This window comes from Coffea arabica, chromosome 7c (assembly GCF_036785885.1).
Source record: "Coffea arabica cultivar ET-39 chromosome 7c, Coffea Arabica ET-39 HiFi, whole genome shotgun sequence".
NCBI lineage: Eukaryota > Viridiplantae > Streptophyta > Magnoliopsida > Gentianales > Rubiaceae > Coffea > Coffea arabica.
Genome location: NC_092322.1, coordinates 12385464 through 12405235, shown reverse-complemented (window position 1 = coordinate 12405235; position 19772 = coordinate 12385464). Strand labels below are relative to the sequence as shown.

At 34.0% G+C, this 19772-nt stretch overlaps 1 protein-coding gene across 5 annotated transcripts; it reads right to left on the bottom strand.

Annotated features, from left to right (window-relative positions):
* Positions 1-12604: 12604 nt before the first annotated feature.
* Positions 12605-19268, bottom strand: LOC113699559 (replication protein A 70 kDa DNA-binding subunit D-like). 5 transcript variants are annotated; one of them, XR_011817444.1, is made up of 12 exons: positions 18745-19268; positions 18332-18454; positions 18191-18234; positions 16989-17111; positions 15810-16054; positions 15593-15680; positions 15314-15499; positions 15106-15184; positions 14888-15020; positions 14628-14785; positions 14432-14552; positions 12605-13299 (listed from the first exon to the last, which is right to left on the bottom strand). XR_011817444.1 is itself a non-coding variant. In XM_072056683.1 (12 exons), exons 4-7 carry the CDS (start codon positions 17094-17096, stop codon positions 15472-15474), a joined length of 495 nt encoding a protein of 164 aa, XP_071912784.1. In that variant the 5' UTR covers positions 17097-17111; positions 18191-18234; positions 18332-18454; positions 18745-19268; the 3' UTR covers positions 12605-13299; positions 14432-14552; positions 14628-14785; positions 14888-15020; positions 15106-15184; positions 15314-15471. The 5 variants fall into 5 exon arrangements, 4 of the variants coding, with proteins under 4 accessions (XP_071912784.1, XP_071912785.1, XP_071912787.1 ...); XM_072056683.1 differs by having other exon boundaries at positions 15784-16054; XM_072056684.1 differs by having other exon boundaries at positions 14628-14775; positions 15784-16054.
* Positions 19269-19772: the final 504 nt, after the last annotated feature.

The following is a 19772-nucleotide window of genomic DNA, read 5'->3' as shown; positions in this document are numbered from 1 at the left end:
AAAATTCAAACAGGTGTATAATGCATTTATTTAATTCGATGATAATTTTGTCATAGAAATGGTATAGAATGTGATTATTGACAAAAATAAATAAATAAACAAGTCCACAAAAAATGGGATAAAAAATTCACATTTAGTGAGTTTTTTTTTTTTTTTTGGTAAGAAATAGATCGCGAGACTTAAACTTAGAACATCTACTTTCATGATCTCAACTTTAATAATTAGATCAAACCTCTTTGAAAATCAAAGATATCTAATCAGTACCCTTGGACCTTGAGGATTGAATACTATACACAATTTTGCATTTATAATTGACATTTTATAGATACAGTCTAACTTACATTTATACACTTTTTAGATTTAAAACTTTATGTTTCAAAAAAGGTAACACTGGAAACCCTTTTTAATCAGAAACATGAAGACATTCACTAGATAAAACTTACTAAAAAAGGGAAACTATGATTGGCCTCCCGCATTTCTGATTTCTCACACTGCAATGTTTTAGTTAAAAAAGAAAAAAAACAACCTACAAGGGTCATGTGACCTTGTGAGGAAATAGACTGATTTTGACAAAGAGAAAATTGTACATTTGTTCGTAATGTTTGGGATGAAAATATATATTTCTCCTTGTCAAAATCAGTGGCAAGTTTTTGCAGTTACTTACCTTGAAAAGCACTTCTTTCTACTAGGAAAATGCTGAGAGATGCCACACTTTCCCAATTCTCTCTATTCCAAACTATGTGAGCATCTCATATGAGAAGACGTCGGGAGAATTTAACTTATCACACATAAAGATATGCAACTAACATAATCACCAACTTAGTCAAGTATCAAAAGAATATATGTAAAGAAAGAATTTGGAAATGGGGTCTCTTCCCACTTTTTAGATTCTTGCACACTATTTACGCATTAAAAGATCAGTACAGCAAATATTTTTAATGAGATGGTGCTTCCATGAAAATGACGTCAACAAGTTGTTATTTTGTGTACAGGATTTTGAAATCAAGGTTGCCAGCTTTTATACGAAAATTGCCCCAAAAAGTTTAAAGCGGGTAAAAAAATCCATGCAATGTATGTCATAATAAATTGTTTGGATTGTGGTTTTACGCAAAAAAAAAAAAAAAAAAATTTACGTTTTCCTTAAACACAATTTATCTTCATCTATATGTGTGTCCGTTATTTGGCGCACGTGTGTCCAGTTATCTAGTTAAATATTTTCTCGAATTTGCATGGAAGTATATATGTGATGACGTGTTGCTAGTATTGATTATCTCCTTCTAACATTCTTTTCTTAGCCAAAAGGGAAATGAAAATTTGTTTCAACAGTTCCAAAATCTATTTTACTAATATTAACTCTATTCTTGAGTCTTGACTTAATCCTTTAAAGTTGGATTCCAATTGCTTGTGTATATTTATTATATGTGTGGCAGAATATGGCTTTTTATGGAATATGCTTTATGTTGTTGGAGGAAATCAGAGGTTTGTAGAGAATATCTTGTTTTTTTCTCTTCTTAATTAATTGATGCACTCAAAAAACATATCAAAGTGCTGCATTTCGGAGGAAAATACGATTTTCCACTAATCTTTCTCAATTAGAGTCTAAAAAATGTACTACCCTCAAAAGCTGATTGTCCCATTAGTTTTAAGAATCTTTGTACATTTACGTTATCCATGCATGGTCCTCTCTGGTGTGCTGGAAAAGACTAATCAATTAAGCTGCTAATTCCAATCCAGCCTTCTTTTTTCTTTTCTTTTTTTTTTTGTTTCTTTTTAATTGTTTGGCTTTTGCTTTATGGGTAAACGAATATCAAAGCTGTTTAGTCATTAGTTTTGTCCATAGGGGTGGTGATTGTTTTGTGAGCCTAACTCAAACCTTTTTCCACCTAACCAGGTGACCCTTTAGATTCTCTAGGGACATAATGGATAATCTCAACTTATAGGTCAAGTTGGCACATTGTACCTTTTCTCTTTTCTTCCTAAAAATTATATTGCAAAAGAACATTATTAGAAAACAAACCACATACGCTAGTAATTCTCAAGGGTTTTCCAAGTATGGAGTTAGACGTCTTTTCGCTTATTATTATACGTAAAATTGATATAATGGAGAAGGCAAATTGCTGCCATATATGGTTTAGGATAAGACAAACAAAACAACTTAATACTTTTGGTGGGAAGGGATATTTCATTTTTCTATTTTCTATCTTTTGGTTTGTTATAACGTTAATTGATTAATAAAGAAGGTACACATAGCCACATGATGAGGAAGATGACAAGCATGTTCCGTTAATGAGCTTGATATGGTTAGGTAATAAACAAAAATAAAAATAATTATGAAATATAAAGTGTAAAATAAGAGTAAAATATAGAGTGTAAAATTGAAATATAACGTGTAAAATTTGAATTTAAAATTTAAAATTTACCCATGTGTCATTAATCCAACTGTAATAATATATACACTGACTGATAGTGTATATAAAAATTACTCTAAAGGTAAACCCTTCAATACTTACCTAGGCTCTACAGGATTTGTGCTAGTCGCTTTCATTCACTTTTTGTATCAGAAAAATTACTTAGATATGCATGGTGACGTGGGTTTTTATGAATTTCCCATATTGTTGTTATGGAAAGAGAAATGTTTGTATGAGCTCCTACATTTCCTTTTCTCAAATTTTTGAAATGAGAAATAAATTTAAAAAAAAAAAAAGTGTCTACATCCAGAAAAGGGTCAATAAATGTAAATGCATATATTTAAATGGTAAAGTTAGGTGTATATTAAAGCTACTAATTAGTGCCTATTTGGCATCCAACGCAAACTCAACATAAAACAAAGGTCATTCAATAAAAACGTGTAGTGTAAGCATTGATTCTTGAATTCAAATATCGAATAGTATTATTGTAGAATGTAGTCTTAATTACTATATATGAGCAATTATGTTGATTTTAGAAGCCGAGTTTCTATGTGATGCACGCGTTTTAGCCAATAATGAAGGCCGTGTCAGCATACATGCCCCATGGTAGATTGGAATTCTATACAATTGCGACAGCAATTACAAAAGGTCTTTTTGACAAAGCCCAGTTGATAGTAGTATTTAACTTGAATTTAGATGAAATAAGATCGATTGTTGGGCAGTCAAAATCTGGCGGGGTGAGAATTTAGCATGCACACAAGAAGCAACGGAGACAGGGCTTGTCCCTCGTTTCGTGTCACCTGCGATACTCAACTTAGGCTCACCTCTGATACTTAATCTAGTAAAGACAGCTCGAGAAAAGGTAGTAGAGAATGGGAGAGGGTGTTATTTATTATTTATAGATTGGCGAATTCAATTTAATTGTATCTTTAAAAAGTGGATTTGACATGATTATTTCGTGGCTATCTGCAACCTTAATCACCACTCTAGTTTTGTCAAAGCGTTAGAATGTTAATACGAGTCAAATCAGTCGTATTATGATCTCGAAAATTTGACATGATTACTTGATAGCTATCTGTGACTCTAGTCGCCTCCCTAATTTGCCAGGTGTTAGAGTGTTGTTAAATACGAGTCATATTATTGTAATCTCGAAAAGAATACTTCGAAAGTCGATCCGAACAATCAGTTTGGAACTCCTACGATCCCGATCCAAAATCATGATCTGGATTTGAGACCACACACTTATATATTATGTTTGACGAGTGACAAAATTTATTGCAATTTAACTTAACGTGTGTTAGTGCATAAATTATGCTCCATAAGAGTTCCAAAAGTCCCGAATCCCCCCATGGACAGGCTACTGGATTCACCGGTGCCCAGAGATTACGTTACTCACTTTGAACAAAAATTGTTCAACGTACATAAGATTGACCTCCCAAGTGGACATTTTCCTTATCTTTTTGGTCGACGTTTTCTTGGTGCAGGTCGGTCCATTTGTGAATTCTTTAACGACTCTAAAAGTGAAGAACATTTTTTGCAACCTGACTTTGCGTACAGCTTTTGGGTAAAGACACATTTCTATGTCTCTTCGGAGTCTCAAGTACTGCATAAAGAATAGAAACTTCTGAACTAACATTCCCCGTTTTTTTTTTTCCTCCTTCCTGTAACGCAACTGTGATGCTGACGCAAGAAGTGTCTTGCAGCTTTATGCTGAAAACTGAAAGATGTTAGAACTTTTAAATTACCAATTGAGTGGGATTATGATTGAGTAATGATGATTTAGCCCACATAATTAATATTTTGACTTTGTATTTGATCATAGTTGATAATTCATTTGAATGACTCCATCAACTATATAAGTATGTCGGTTTTCATAAAAATTACGTACGTGAAAAAAGATTCTTGACATAATAGACCTAGCTAGCATATAATTAATAATTCACGATTACTTTAATTAGCGCGTCTTTCTAATTAATTACATGTCTACAGGTTATTTTGTAGGGAAAAGCATTTTTCGTAACACATTTGATGTTACGTGTGTTTATAAGACAAAGGCCTTGCTTTCAATTGTTTGTGGTCTTAGTAAAAGTTGATTTTTGAAAATCAGAATAAAAACTACCAAAATAGATGCTTCTGATTTTTGCCTTTTTTAGACTCAGAGAACAAAAAATCAAGATAGGAAAAGCACACGAGAACATGAAAAAAAAAAAAAAAAACTCTTTCCAAAATCAAATTCTTAAAATCAATTGAGAATAACGTCAAAAATGCAGTTGAAAAACATATTTAAAATTCTTCAAAAACATGCTTTAGAACAAATGGCTCTGGTTGCTCACGTAAGGACGCAGGCTGGCCAAGGCATGCAGACACAAATAGCTGTGGGCTTTGTTTAATCACACGGTGACGTCTCGTGCAAACATGAAATGCGAATAAAATAGTATAATTAGATGAGAGAAGTCCAATCAGCAAAGAATAGAATAGTATATAATGCAGGCTTTGTCCACTCAAAAAAGACAACTAAAAAGAGTCAAGAAGATAAGTTTAAGAATCATAATTAATTAGGCAATGGTGCTGATGATATGTGTAAAGATACAATAATTTTGGTGGGTTGTGGGGGGCTGAGATGTGGGTACCTTTGGATGATTTAGTTGGCTACTGATTCCCTTAGTGCATTTTCCTTTTCATATTCTCTGTTTATGTGTTTGAAAAATCGATGAGATACGTCACGCAACAATTAGTCTTTCTTCCCATTTGTGGGTTCTCTCTCAAGTGCACTCTCCAAAGTGGATTGCCACTAATGGTGGCTGTATTGTGTCGTCAGAAATTTCTTCTTCTTTTCCCTTACAGATTCATGAGTGAAAGTACAACCTTCCATTCTTGTACAAAAATAATGAGCAAAGCTTTATATACGCTGACTGAGTAACGGTGTACGTACTATCACGGTTGAATATATGACATATTTGTAATATTTGAGTTTTAAATTTAAATTCGAATTATGTGTCATGCATCTAATGATAAAAGTGCATACACTGTCAGTGCATACATAAAAACTTAATCAAAAAATAATTGAGATTACACATGGGTTCTTTTATTTTGTGTTCTACTTCTAGGGTTTCAGCTCACGACATATACTCACTTCTAAGGTTTCAGCTCACAGGATAAGAAGTAGATTTGGTATTACTAACTCAGTAAACATGTAAATTCTATTTCAAGAAAGAGTTTGATTCGTCCTCATTTTTTGGCGTGCTTATTTTGAGCTCTTGAAGCACAGGATAATTAAAAAGGAACGTAAATTAAACTAACAACTTATAACCCGCTTACCAATAAAACTCGGGTATAACAATAATTAAATAAAAATAATTGAGATTGCACATGGGTTCTTTTATTTGTGTTCCAACTTTTAGGGTTTCAGTTCACAAGATAAGAGGTGAATTTGGTGTCGCTTACTTAGTAAACAAGCAAATTCTATTTCGCGAAAGTGTTCGATGAATAGCAAGTTTACAGTTATCATCATAATCGATTATATATATATATAATGTGCTGATCCTGAACTCATAAAGCATAGAATAAAAAAGCACGTAAACTAAACCAACAGCTCATAACTCACGTACTAACAAAACTCAAGCATAAACTTTTGAATTTGATTCATACCCCTGTTTGGAACCTTGGTTTTCAGGCAAGTTTGTATAATACTAGTTTTTTAACAACTTTTACTACAGGACCCCAAAAACTAATCAAAATTTTTAACCTACACACTTTAAAATATCCAAAATGATAAAAAAATTCCCTTCCCCTTTTCTTCTTCTTCCTTCCCCCACCCCAACCCACCATCACCTCCATGCTGGTCTCCACCTCAGCCGCCGGTTCCAGTGCCAATCACTTCTTCCGGTGCCTGTCTTTTTTTTTTTTTTTTTTCCCTTTCTCCCTCTCCCCCTCTTCCTCCCCTGCCATCCTCCCCCTTTGCCCGATTTTGATCCTTTCTCTTTTTTTTTTCTCCCTCTTCCTCTCCCCCACTCCTCCCCCACCACCCTTCCCCTTCCCCTTCCCCTCTGGCCAATCTGGTCACGACACCAGATCGCATCGGGGGAGAGTGAGGGTGGCGGGGGAAGGGGAGGAGAGGAGGAGAAGGAAAATTGCAAAAAAAAAAAAAAAATTCCTATTGCTGCTTCATCTGCCTGCAAGAGAATGAGAGGAGAAGGGAGGAGAGGGAGAGGGAAATTTTGAAAAAAAAAATTGTACATGTTGCTGCAAAACTCAAGTGCTGGTCTTCTTTTGCAAAGATGGGCGAGGGAGAAGGAGGGGTGACGAGCAGAGGGGTGGCGGGGAGGGAGAAAGAGCGGTGGCGGGCAGAGGGGGTGGTGGGGGAGAGGGGAGAAAAGGGGTGGCAGGGGAGGGAGAGGGAGGGGTGGCAGGGGAGGGAAGGGGAAGGGGAGAGGGAGAAAGGGGTGGCAGGGGAGGGAGAGAGAGGGATGGGGGGCAGATGAAGCAGCTGAGAAAAAAAGCAAAAAAAAAAAAAAGAAAGAAAGTTGCTGCTTCATTGGCAATTTCGAGAGAGAGAACAGGAGAGGGGGAAGGGGAAGGGGAAGGGGAAGGAAGGGAGGGAGGAAAAGAAAAAAGAAAAAGAAAGAAAGAAAAGTAAAAGGAAAAAAAAATTTTCATCTTACAAAAGTTTTTCTACAACTTCTACAGTGATCTACAGTAAAGTTTTAGACAAACACTCAAAAAACTCACCTTCCAAATGGGGCGATTTTTAATTTTGTCATTAGATGAATGAATACATCATTCATTGAGCGTCAAGAGAACGTCAAGAATTTTTTTTTCTTTTTAAGGTATATTTAAAGGAAAGGAATATTAGATTCTCCTCCATACTTGGATTGCAAGAATTTTTGGTACAAGTTACTAAAGCTAGGTCACTTTTTCTTGTTCCATCAAATTCATGAAAAGATTTTTGTTCCGTGCGTGAGCCACACATGCCTGGTGCACCTGCGACTGAGTTCTTCAAATTGCGTGCAAACTTCTTTGACAATTACATGTAGTCATGATGATTCTTGATTGGTATCAGATGAACTAATTTGGCAAGCGACAAGATCTAATTCTCTGGACAGCTTGCAGAATCTAATACCAGGAAATGTAAACATCTCTGGGGAAATTCTTCTACTGAAACTTTGGAGAGAACTGAGAGCCATTTATTTCAAACGTGTACATTAGGTAACCACTCAAGCGACTGCTGATTATCTCTCCACACACACACACACACATATATAGTGGTTAATACATCTTTTTTTTCTGTATTTGGAAACGAATTACAGAAAACCTTTTCTTCTATCTCTTTCTCCCTGATTAAGAGCACAAACCTTGAAATTTTGAGCATGATTATATTTACCATATGGGTGAGAATTTTAGTATTTATTCCTCTTGCATGTTATAATTTCTTGCACATTCATAATCTGGTTTTATGTTAGAATCTCGATCGGATAATATAACCAATTGAGGAAAGAACATTTACGTGTTAAAGGGCCCCCAGTGGGGAATGGATTAAAAATAAAATCTCAAAAGAATGGTATTCAATATTCAGCTCAACTAGTAGCGACATTAATCAAGAATTTATTCCTAAACTACAAAAAGGAGGATTCACGGATTGTGAATATTGAGACAAGACCATAGGTTAGTATAATTCCACATAAAAATTTTCAAATACAAAGAAGTCAACCTCTTTTTCGGTCTTAACTAACAGCCATTAGAAATGTTGGCTAGGCACGTGATCTTCCGCCTGACAAATCAGGGTTCAAACTTGACTGTCAAATTTAGGGATAGGGAGGGATTAGGGAATGGGGGAAGGTTTTTTTTTAAAAAAGAAAAAAGAAAAAAAACGTCTTTCCTCTTATTAAAGGATATATAATATATATAGTAAATTTTAGATACACTGATAATATATATATTATCACGGTTGGATATACGACACACATGCAAAATTTGAGTTTCAAATTCAAATTCGTATTATGTATTATGCATTTAATGGTGAAAGTGTACATACTGTCAGTGTATAGAAGATTAATTCATAGATATATATATATAAAGTAAAAGGATAAATGTTGTTGAAGTAAAGGAATCTTCCACCTGGGGTCAAAAAAGGGAAAAGAAATAAATCTTTTCCATCAATACGGGCCCCAAGTTTGTGTGGGTTATGCTCCTGTAGTCCATGTTCGACATTTTAAGGACCATAGACAACATGATCTTTAGCTTTCTGCAATACCGCAAAATGAAGCCCAAAACAGATGGAAGACCCAATTTCATACATGCGTACTGAATGTAAGCAAAAACTACATATGGGTCAAAGTGGGCTATCCAATATGGAGACTCGGACCCTGTCAGCAAATACCGATTGGACTGAACAATGAAGGAAGCTTCTGAACATTTCTTTATTATACTATATATATATATATATATATATATATAAGAATGAGTTTAGGGCAAAGATAAATTTTGGATTTCAACTGTAAGGGTGGGATTATTTTGGGAATGTGAGAGTGTTTAAAGTACAAGTGAAGCATTAGGTACAAGTTATTACAGCTTTAATTTTGCTATAATTACTTATATAACATTTCAGATATTTAAGGCTAGGGGTAGGTTTGGTAAATGACAATATTTGGTGCCAAGTTGAGTATCAAGTACAACTGAATTAAATTTGTGTTTTGATAGAATTACATAAAAGGCCTTTTAATCATTTACTATACTAACACCCAAACCTTCCAATTTCCTGAAGCATTTCTCATCCATTAAGGAATTAATTGGATGTTTATATAATTGGATTTTAATTGCAATTAATTGACCTAATTATTACCTAAACAACCATTATCATATATTATGCCCCATGTTCAATAGATTGCTCTAAACAACCATCACCATAATTATGCCTCCATGTTCAGCCGATAGCCTTTTTTTCTTTTTCCGTTTCACCTCTTTGATTTTATCATAGCTATTAAATATTTGGTGGAAAGCGTAGCCTTTCCTCTAAATTGAGGTGAGCTGTTTGGATTTGAGGTGGCTTTTTTTTCGATGATTGGTTTATTCAAGAACTCCATATAGTTTGTTTTTTGATACTTCTAATTGCAAAAACTAACTAATTGTACTATTTTCTGATTCTTGTATTTGTGGAATAGGTTGAAGTCGGTATCAAAACCTGACTTTGTTGCACATATCTTGAATAAGGTTAATAATTTTATCACCTTGCTTATAATTCATTGAATGAAGTTGTGTAGAACTAATTTTTAAAGTAGTGGAACTTATTTGTTCTTATAAATTTATTACTTATAAGTTATAGATATTATGTCAAAGTTTAATTAGAACAGGGTATAACATGTCGGCATTGCAAAAGCAAGTTGGACGACGATCTTGAGGAAGTCGCTCCTCCGGTCCTGAAAAAGATTGATTTGCTTTTTGAAAGCATTGAAGCTCGTGCCATACTGGATCCAATACATGCTTAGTTTCATATCCCATCTTCACCTCCTCGATCAAGTTGCTAACATCAAATATTGCATTAATTAGACTTTCTGATATGCCGTGATTTACACCTACATGCGCCGTCACATGCTATATATCACTCAAACTAAACCATGTAAAAGTATGATGTATTTTGACAGTTCTAGAAATAAGGGAGTCTGAATTTCTAGAATTCCCGGTGTCTTGTTGCTATTAAGTAGTTAGGAATCCAAATTCCCAAGTGAAAAAGAAAAAAAGAAAAGCAAATGATCCGGTAGTTACCATGAAGAAGTTCCAATCTTGACATCTTCTTCCAAAATCTCAGATAGCTTGAAGTTGCTAATCAGTATTGTTGAATGTAAGGTATTAAAAAATAATGATGGGGATTGAGACTTGATGTTCTGAGGCAATAGGCTTATGGGTGTGGGTGTTGCAGTAAGCATAGCAAGAAGGATGGAATTGAGGCCTGGTAATTCTGCCAGTAGTTTAATACTTGACAAAATTTTTGATGGTTGAATAGAATTATTATGGCATTTTATATTATGGATAAATTATGGTTCAAGTAGTTGTTTTTATTTAGTTTTTTATGTAATATGATTTGGAATTCAGCTTGTGTTTATTTTAATTGAAAATTTTTTGATTGTAAAATTTATTAACTTAGAATTTTGTCCTTCATTGAAACTAAAAAAAAAAAAAATTAATCATGCTACATAGTACTAGATGTCATTTGCAATATATTTGCTTTTCCATGTTATGATCTCGTTCTTGTATTCTATTGTTTATATAATTCCAAATATAAAAAAAATTTGCTTTTTTACTTTGACAAATCGTTTTGCTATATTATTTAACATGCTATTTAAAAGAATTTGTAGTGGAACTTGATGAGTTTAAATGTTTCAACAACAGCACCATTTTGATTGCATTGTATTAATTCATTTACTCATAATTGTATACTGTACAATGATAAATAATGTTTCTTGATTTGATTGAAACAACTATTATTCATAGTTCAAACGACTCAATTAAGTAGAATTGCTATATTGGATACTTATACAAGTAAACATTGAAAAATATCATTAAGCAGTTTCTACCATAGCTTGCAATTCAAATTCATATGAGCAATTTCTTTTGATTTTAGTTACCATTTCCTACAATTTCAAATTTAGAAAATATTATTTGCACCAATTTTTTTATAATAAGGTAATTTCAAATTAGATCTTGGATAAGTTTTAGACAAAACTTTTGGATATTTTTCAATTGTACTTCAAACATTCTTATATTTCCAAACTATCCTTATCTTTGCGGTCGAAATTCAAACATAACTTTTGATCACAATTGATTCTTATATAATATAAGGATATTTCATTGCACATTATTTTATTGACTCACTATGTAACTTTTGATTTTTCTGTTAAAATCACATGATAAGTGCCAAATTATAATACAAAATATTAAACAATAATTATTAATTATTTTCAATCATAAGTGCCAAATTCCCGCGCGTCGGGCGGGCTCTCCCTCCCTAGTTCTTGTACATAAAAAGAAGATGAGTGTAACTGCATTGGTGGACTCTCGTAAAAGTCGATTCTACAATGGATTTCAACTCTTTTTTTTTTTTTGAGAGAGAACAATGGATTTCAACTTGTATTTTCTCTGTGGTTCTTTTATCTAGTTGTATCACTAAAATAGATGCAATAAATAAATTACAAATAAGAATTCCCAAGAATTAGAAATGAAAATGAAGAAGGGAATCAGCACTAATCGTCGTTCACATATATCATTGACGTTAAATTTTAGTTTTCAAATTGAAAATGAGCCATTTTAGTGTGTAGCATATAAAAACACTACACATCACCTGGTCAATAATAAATGGATAAACATGACAACTCACGTATTTCTTGACCCAATGTGTCAACTATTCTCAATTGCAAAATGAAGAAGCATCTCTTCTCCAACTTAATCCCTACACTTAATTTCTCCCAATTCTTCTCAAGTGTATAGAGATAGGACAACAGCATCTATTCTTGATATTAGTTGTCTTAAATTTCTATCACATTCACTTAGTTAATCTTAATAGTTAGCCAAATCAGCTCTTGCTGCTTCAGTTTTAAAGATTCCCTCGTCTTCAGGAAATGCAAGAAATCACCATTCAACACCTTCGAGTCTACATACTCCCTTGAATCTAGTGATAAAAAAAGTTGCCTTAGATTTGCAGCTTTTATGAGTGTGTGTATGTTCGTATACATAAATATGTATCTCATGTATAGTTTTCATGGCTATAACTCAAAAAAAAAAAAAGATTTCATGACTATGAACAACAGATGAAACATTGAATCACATCATGGAAAACATATGAAGCGCATCTGAAACTTTCCGTCATGTTCTTCAATTTGCTATCAATTAAACCAAGGAACATGTGTTGAATACCCAAGTTGCAAACGTGGCTCATTTTGAAACCAAGAGTTGAGTTCACAATAGCAAAACTAGGAGGTTATCGGCTGTGATAAGCATAGCCTAGGCCCCCTATGATCTATTATCATATATTTTCGTATAAGGTAAGATTAACAGTAATGTTTGTGAAATAGCATTCTTAAAATTATCGATTACCAATCAAGCATGCAGCTAACAATATAAGACTAAACAAACCAAAAAACCATTAGCATTGCAAAAAATAAGAGAAGATGACAAAAGATTGGTAAGTAGTGTTACAAACAGCTTGATATCTTCAAATGCAAGTTAGTCTTATAGAGATAGGAGATGACTTGTTGAATGCTTAATATAAAGTGCAATGATAGGCGGCAATTACAAAAGATCACATATTGAGATCCATTAAGGTGCACAAAAGAACAATTTCTTAATGGATGTCAATATTATGTCAAAAGATGCAAGATTAGTAATTCAGCTGTAAAGTGCTTCAACATTAGCAAAATTAGCAATTCAAAAGGCTTCAAGGAAGTTCAGAGTTCATCATCACGCTGCTTCTTCAAGGGACTTCCAGGTGCATTGGTGGGCAGCAAGGTAGATGTATTAGCTTCAGCAAAATTCAAACCAATTTTAGAAGGCACAGTTCCAAAAACCAAGGTCCTTTTTGCTATGGTCACTGGAGGCGGCACTTTGTTTGCAGTAGCAGAAGATTCAGCGATGGTATCAAGCAAATTTTTGGTTGATGGACTGAAAAATTCATTTTTTTTTTGGCAGACTACAGGACAGTAGCATGAAGGTCTGGAATTTTTTCATTCGTTTCTGCAGTCGTGATTGCCATTGGAATGTGAACTAATTCCTCAGTAGTGTATGCCTTGACAATATTATACTTGCCTTCCTTCTGGTCTTGATAATCTGCCTCATAGCAGCGAATGAAACACACAATCGAATGCTTTCCGATTGTAGATGCTAGTTCAGCAAAAAAGTTAAGCTGCTGCAATTTTTTGTTTTAAAGTATAAATAATTAGCAAGTGTATCCTGAAATATTAGCTATTTATTTGGAAATAGAAGCTCTTATTGTAGATTTTGACTTGGGCAATGATATTCAAATTCTGAGTAACTTCATATTGTGTAAAAAGAATTGGACCCCAATCATAAGTTATGGAAGGAAACAAAACATATTATACCTAAGACATTATGAAATTACTGTGAATGATGGCAAAGCCAAATAATCTTTTGTTTCCTACAATCATTACACTTTTACATGGTGAGAGCAATATTCATACTCAATAAAAGAAGCATAAAAATCAAATTATTCGGTAGTTATTACTTGTGCCTATTCATCAGACTATTCTGAGTCTGTTTAAATTATTTGACTCATTCTGGACATGCAGTTCCAATTCGATTGAGATTGGATCTGTCATGCGAAGAATGTCCAATGCTCTAATTGTCCAATCATGCACAAACTTTATTAGTATCAAATATACAGTTCCAATTGTGCACAAAATTTCTATTTACTTATTTGCCTAAAACCAATCAAATCTGGCAAAGAAGGGGTTGGAAGAGGTAACTCGATATCTCATTTACAGGATAGCTCAATTGGACTCAAATCTCATAACCTTATCTAGAAAAATGTACCCATTGACAACTATTATTGTTTTTTCCTGAATACCACCACCCCTCCTTTTGCTTTATGGGTTTCTTACAACTAAATTTCTAATAAATTATCCTCATACAACAGTAAGAATTTGACAGTTTGTGGCCTCAGTAACTAATAGAAAAGGCTACAAGCATGAAAGTTCAAATTAGCAGGAAAACCAACTGCCTGAATATCACACACAAAAATAACAAAAAAATGGAAAGCAAAAATGAAACTGGCAATTCCACCAGAAATATAGCCCACATGATATAGGAAACTTTCAAGTCAGTAGAAATATAGAAAACTATAATGGGTAGCAGAAATATAGGCACATGAAGTTCATGGTAGTTGAAGGGGAAAATGAAGAAATCTATGAAGGGAAAAAGAATCGACAACATTAAGCAAGATGTATTAAGCTGGTAGTTATATTATCATGCAAGAGTTAAACTTGTAGCAGCAATTTTTGTTGCCAAGATTGTTAGCTTACCTCATTATGAGCTTCCCAGAATTGAAGAGCTGTAAATGAGATAAACCTTTCAGCATCAAGGCCAAAGGTAACAGTGTTTATGGAGCCCGTACCATCATCCACAGTAATCCCAATTCGGGTCCTATTGCACATTGGAAATAAAATATTATATTCTAATTTTTCATTACAAGAGAAGGAAACTTAATTTGGTAATTACCTTGCTACAACTTTGCTCTCTTCTTTGCAAGATGGGCATCTCATAACCCATCCTACGTCAACATTGATAGCCTTTTGGCAGTTCTCACATGCTGCAAACCAGAATTTTTGTTGCCCAGGGGTCAAACTGGTTTTTCTTGTTATCTAAACTGTTTTCACCTAATAGATGTTTTTGTGAACAGAAAGAAAAACACCCAAGTCTTGCATTATTTTGGATGGCTGAAAGATGTAAATCAGATTATAAATGAAAAAGAAAATTACATCTTTGAGTGTGTTAAGTGCATTGGTTACACTGATCATGTCATTAGCACTTGGAGGAGGCAGCAGCTTAGATGAATCTTTGTATGCCATTTGTTTTATCAACTCTGCAATTTCTTCTTTATTTGCATTATACCTATCCAAAAAATCAATGCAACAGACTATAATTTATCAAAGGGATCTAGAAAAGTTTAACTTAAATGATCAAAGAACATGCGTACCATTCTTTGAGTGCATTTGCTTCAGAAGTGAGAGGATTAATCAGACGGCCACTCCCAGGCTTGGTTGTCAGGGATAAGTCTAATAATAAAAAGCAATGGTTTTCATTAAATAATAGAGCAATTTAAAAGCCAGTGATTGGCTAAGTTATTCTAACTGGATGACTGTCATAGAAGTATGAGTTGTTAAAAGTATATTAGCTTAACTTACAATTAAAAGTTGTGATTTTCAGTTTCATGCCATTGATAACGTTGGCATTCCCAATGCTGTTTGCAAGCTGTTGTGATTTTCAGTTTCATGCCAATGATAACATTGGCATTCCCAATGCTGTTTGCAAGCTGTGTTCCTTGATTTTGTTCGAACTCATTCTAAAGAGTAAGAAGCATTGGTTTTTTCCTTTACAAAAAAGAGGAAAAACAGGGAAAAATGTGAATGCAATAATTTTATGCATTGAATAGAAATATTAAAAGTAAGGTTCATATAACTAACTCTTCATTCATAACAATGAAGTCTCTTGTTGTAGAGCCGTTATTCTGTTCCTTTGTCGCAAATGCAGTGATGACAACAGCTTGTAAACCTTCGTACAAACCAAAAGAGAAGATGTGAGCTGTGTTTCAATAATTAAAGGAAATATGAAAATGAATTTATATTTCAATTAGTAAAGCATAAATATAATTTACTCTGAACATTCTCCGTGTCTGCGAACCTAAAAAGGTCTTCAAATTTGGTGAATTCAAAAGTGCATGGTAGCATTGGTGGATTTGGCTCGACATATTCTTCAACTAATGTCTTGTTATGAATCACCCATGAGAAGTGATAGTCACTAACTTTATACTTTGCATCCTGTTTTTTGACAGTCCCACCAGTGATATAGTATCGCTTGAATGGTTGCAGTAGATTAGCAAAATAATGAATGTCATTTCCATAAATGACAGCTAAAACCATATTCCCCTGTTCACAGAAAGAACCAAGATGAGCAATATTAACTAAAAGACTGAAGTAGAACGCTCAAGGTGAGATACATACAACAGCAAGTATGCAAAGTTTGTTTTTTTAGGAGGAAGAGGGGGAATAAAACATATAACAGCAATATTTGAGTTGCAAGAAACAAATCACTAAGAATAATCAGAGACATTTATGTAGAAAAATGGTAGAAAACCAGAAAAGAATTAGACAAGAAACTGCTATCAATTAATGTTATCAAGAGACTGCTATCTTTTGCCTCAATTTTCCTTAAAGGCAAAAAATGCATTTCAGATACAGGGATATGTAACAGTAGAAAACGTGGGACTCTTCGAAAGAATTGAAGTAGCAAAAATCTAAAACGCTTTCTGTATAAATACTTTAGCAGCTATTGGTCACGTTAGTAGGAGGATTTTTTTTCAGATTCTTTTCCTTCTTGAAAATTTCAAGAAGTCCTTTGTATTTCGTAAGTCCAGAGGAGAAAAATTGGAAACAGGTGAACTACTCTTACTTACAGTTGCTGTGTTTTCCTCTTTTACTATAAATCATTTCCGTAAGTCCTCAACACTTCGTTTTAGTCATTGAATGCACATTGAGACACTCAAATGCATCCAAGTTATAACATTTTCAAATCACTATACATGATCTCCCATGTAGAAAGTTATACTGATTAGGCATATATCATTTGTTAATAATAAACCTTGAAATATTATATGGTAGAATCATGTAAGTTAAATCAGAACTTCACTATAGTCAATTTGCAAGCGTTACTATTTTAAGTTCCAACGAAACAATATTACCCAAGAAACATAAATAGAAACCAATATTAAAAAGTAATTGGCCTGAAATTAAATTGCACAAAGGATAATTAATAACCTGGACATGTTGATGATATAGGAAATGTTAAATTAGCTTATATCACCTCAGAATCTGTTAAGACAAGACGTTGAAATCTGATAAGCGGCGATCCGTTACTGGTTAACACGTGTGATTTCTCCACAACTTGCACAAGCACTGTCCACCTTCTCATCTTGTCGTGGACTTCCTGCATTGAAAGACATCTCCTTGCCATTGTTATCTATACTAATAAGAAAGTAACCATCGGCCTTTTCATTGCCCTAGACAAGTCTAGACTAAACAAAACAGCAAACAAGTCACACACTAAGTAATCAATTAGAAACAACAAGTACAAAGTCTTAAGTTGCTTAACCAACAGGCACTTAGATCACTAAACAAGCTTTGCCACCTTAAAGTTCTCTGAAAAATAGATAATCTCTCTCATTCCTCATTTAGAACAACAACAAGTCACATATATATCAGATATGTATATTGTAAGAAAAACTAACTTAGATTTTGCATAACTTCATTGTGATTAAAGACAAAAGCACCAGTAGCAGGAGATTGCTAATGACTTTGGTTCACAAAATCTGGTATTGATGTCCATTACTACAATCTTTTTTCTAGTGTATATAGCAATTTGATTATTTGATAGAACATTGATTATATACAAACCAATAGGACAGCTTAGTTACTCAGAGTAATATCAGCAAATGGATATCTCCTTTTTATAGGTATGCCACTAATAATATATTGCTTCAGGAATTCACCAAATTTCAAAATAAGGATTATTGAATTGGGAACTGGATTGGTATCTTCATTTTTGACTTTTTTTTTTAGGTGAATGGGTAGCTGAACGGGTTGCAGTAGCACAATTGTCAAGGGGTTGCAACAGGACACAAAAGAAGATTACCAAAGGGTTGTAGTCATCAACAGGCTCATTGGACTCTTAAAAATGTCATCAACCACTAGAGTTTGGAGTGGATGATGAAGAATGTATGCTTCAAGCTTTAAGGTTTTACCAATTTTCTCCTTTATTTATTGTGCTTTATTTGCAGAAAAAGTATAACTGTCAATATTAACAAAATCACCTGCTCAAATAAGCAATCATTTGTTTCACAAAGGATCACACAAAATAAATAGCACCAATAAACTTAAAATAAATAAAGTAGAAACTGAAGAAAAACTACTAAAAAGAAAAGGGAAAGGTGAAATTTTACTTATGAAAATATAGTCACATAGATGAAGAAAAGCTCTTCATAGATTGAAAAAAGACAACAAACTGACCTTCAAGCTAAAGGATTCCTTGGAGGAACCGTAGCAAAAGGAACCTATCAATTGAAGCATATATGTATATTAGAATTTATTAATCTGTGTATTATTTATACGTGAAAAATTTGGCAAAAAAAAAGGAAGATTTTTTCTCACCAAAGAGACTCTAGAGAATAAGATGTAAAGAATCGGAGGCTTCTTCTTGTAGTTCATAAGGCAGATGAGCCAGCACCATGCACAGATAAATATGTCTATTCCATGTTTTTGATTGGTAAGTCACTGGAAAAAATACAGGCTAAGTGAATAGGAAACCTATTTCTTATCATAACTGGAATAAAGGGAAAATCACATCTAAACAGATATTCCTCATCATAATCGTACGGCTGCTGAAAATTGAATAGAAAGCATGATTTGAGCAAAAAATTGAATAGCAAAGCTAATGAGAATAGAATGCCATGCCTAATCTAACAAAAAATCCCCAATTTCACTCCTTTAAAGTACAATTATCACGTGAGTGTCCAACAATTGGGCAACATGAAATTGATACAGAAATAGGTTAAGTAGTTCACCTGCTCCCAATTTTCCTCCTCTGAAGTACAAACACCATGTGAGTGATCAGTAAATCAAGCGTCTGTAGAAATAGCAGTTGACCCACTGGCTTGAAGAAGGAACTCACAAAGCCCATCTCCCAAATCATGAAAAAATCCAAACTTTTTACATGCTTGAAGAAGGTTGCTGACTTGCTGGGTTTGGTAGTATAGGCGTTTGGAATTGGACTTGCTCAGAATAGGTGCGCCGCGTGTGATAGAGAGAAAGGAGGAAAAGGCTTCAACGGCAATCTGACTGAGAAAGAAACAGTAGAATGCTGAAAGAAGGAAAAAGCTTCGATCAAGTTGCAAGGAAAAAGCTTCGGTCAAGCTTCGGTCAACTTGTCAGAGAATTAAGAAGCCTAGGGCAAAAGATAAGGGGAGCACTAATGAGAATTGAGAAAGGAACGGTTGCATGCCAAAAGAAAGAAATACAAGGCTTCGGACAAGAGAAAGCTTTAGACAATTTGCAAGAAACATTTTACGTTGCCACTTGTCAGATAATTAAGAAGTCATATGGCATAAGGAAAGAAAAACACTAAACCTTGTTCCTTTCTTATATATAAGGTAGATATGCTAAGGCATTGCATGGAAATGCTTGATCAGACCACTTATGAACTTGAACAAGCCATTGGTTTGGAATTTGCGAGCGTGTCACTTGACTTATGCCAAGAAAAAAAAAAGAAATAGAGAGTGCGCTGATGAAACTAAACTCCTAGATGATTGCTATTCGTCAGTCTTGAGAAACTTCAAGGATTATGCATCAAAGTAACTGATCAAGAAAACAATGGGAAAGAAAGCTGATTAGAGTACTTCGTCATGAATGTAAAGATTCCTAGGAAAGCAGTTTTACAAAGAAGTCTTTTTTGGCGGAGACATCCCCTCCTCCTTTTTCTGATGCCTTTCTCGTGTTTATAGCTGACTGGGATGAAAACTGTTACAACTCCACTATATGGCTTCATGGCCGATTTAACAGTCCACTTCTTCACTTCATGGACTCATCCCTAATC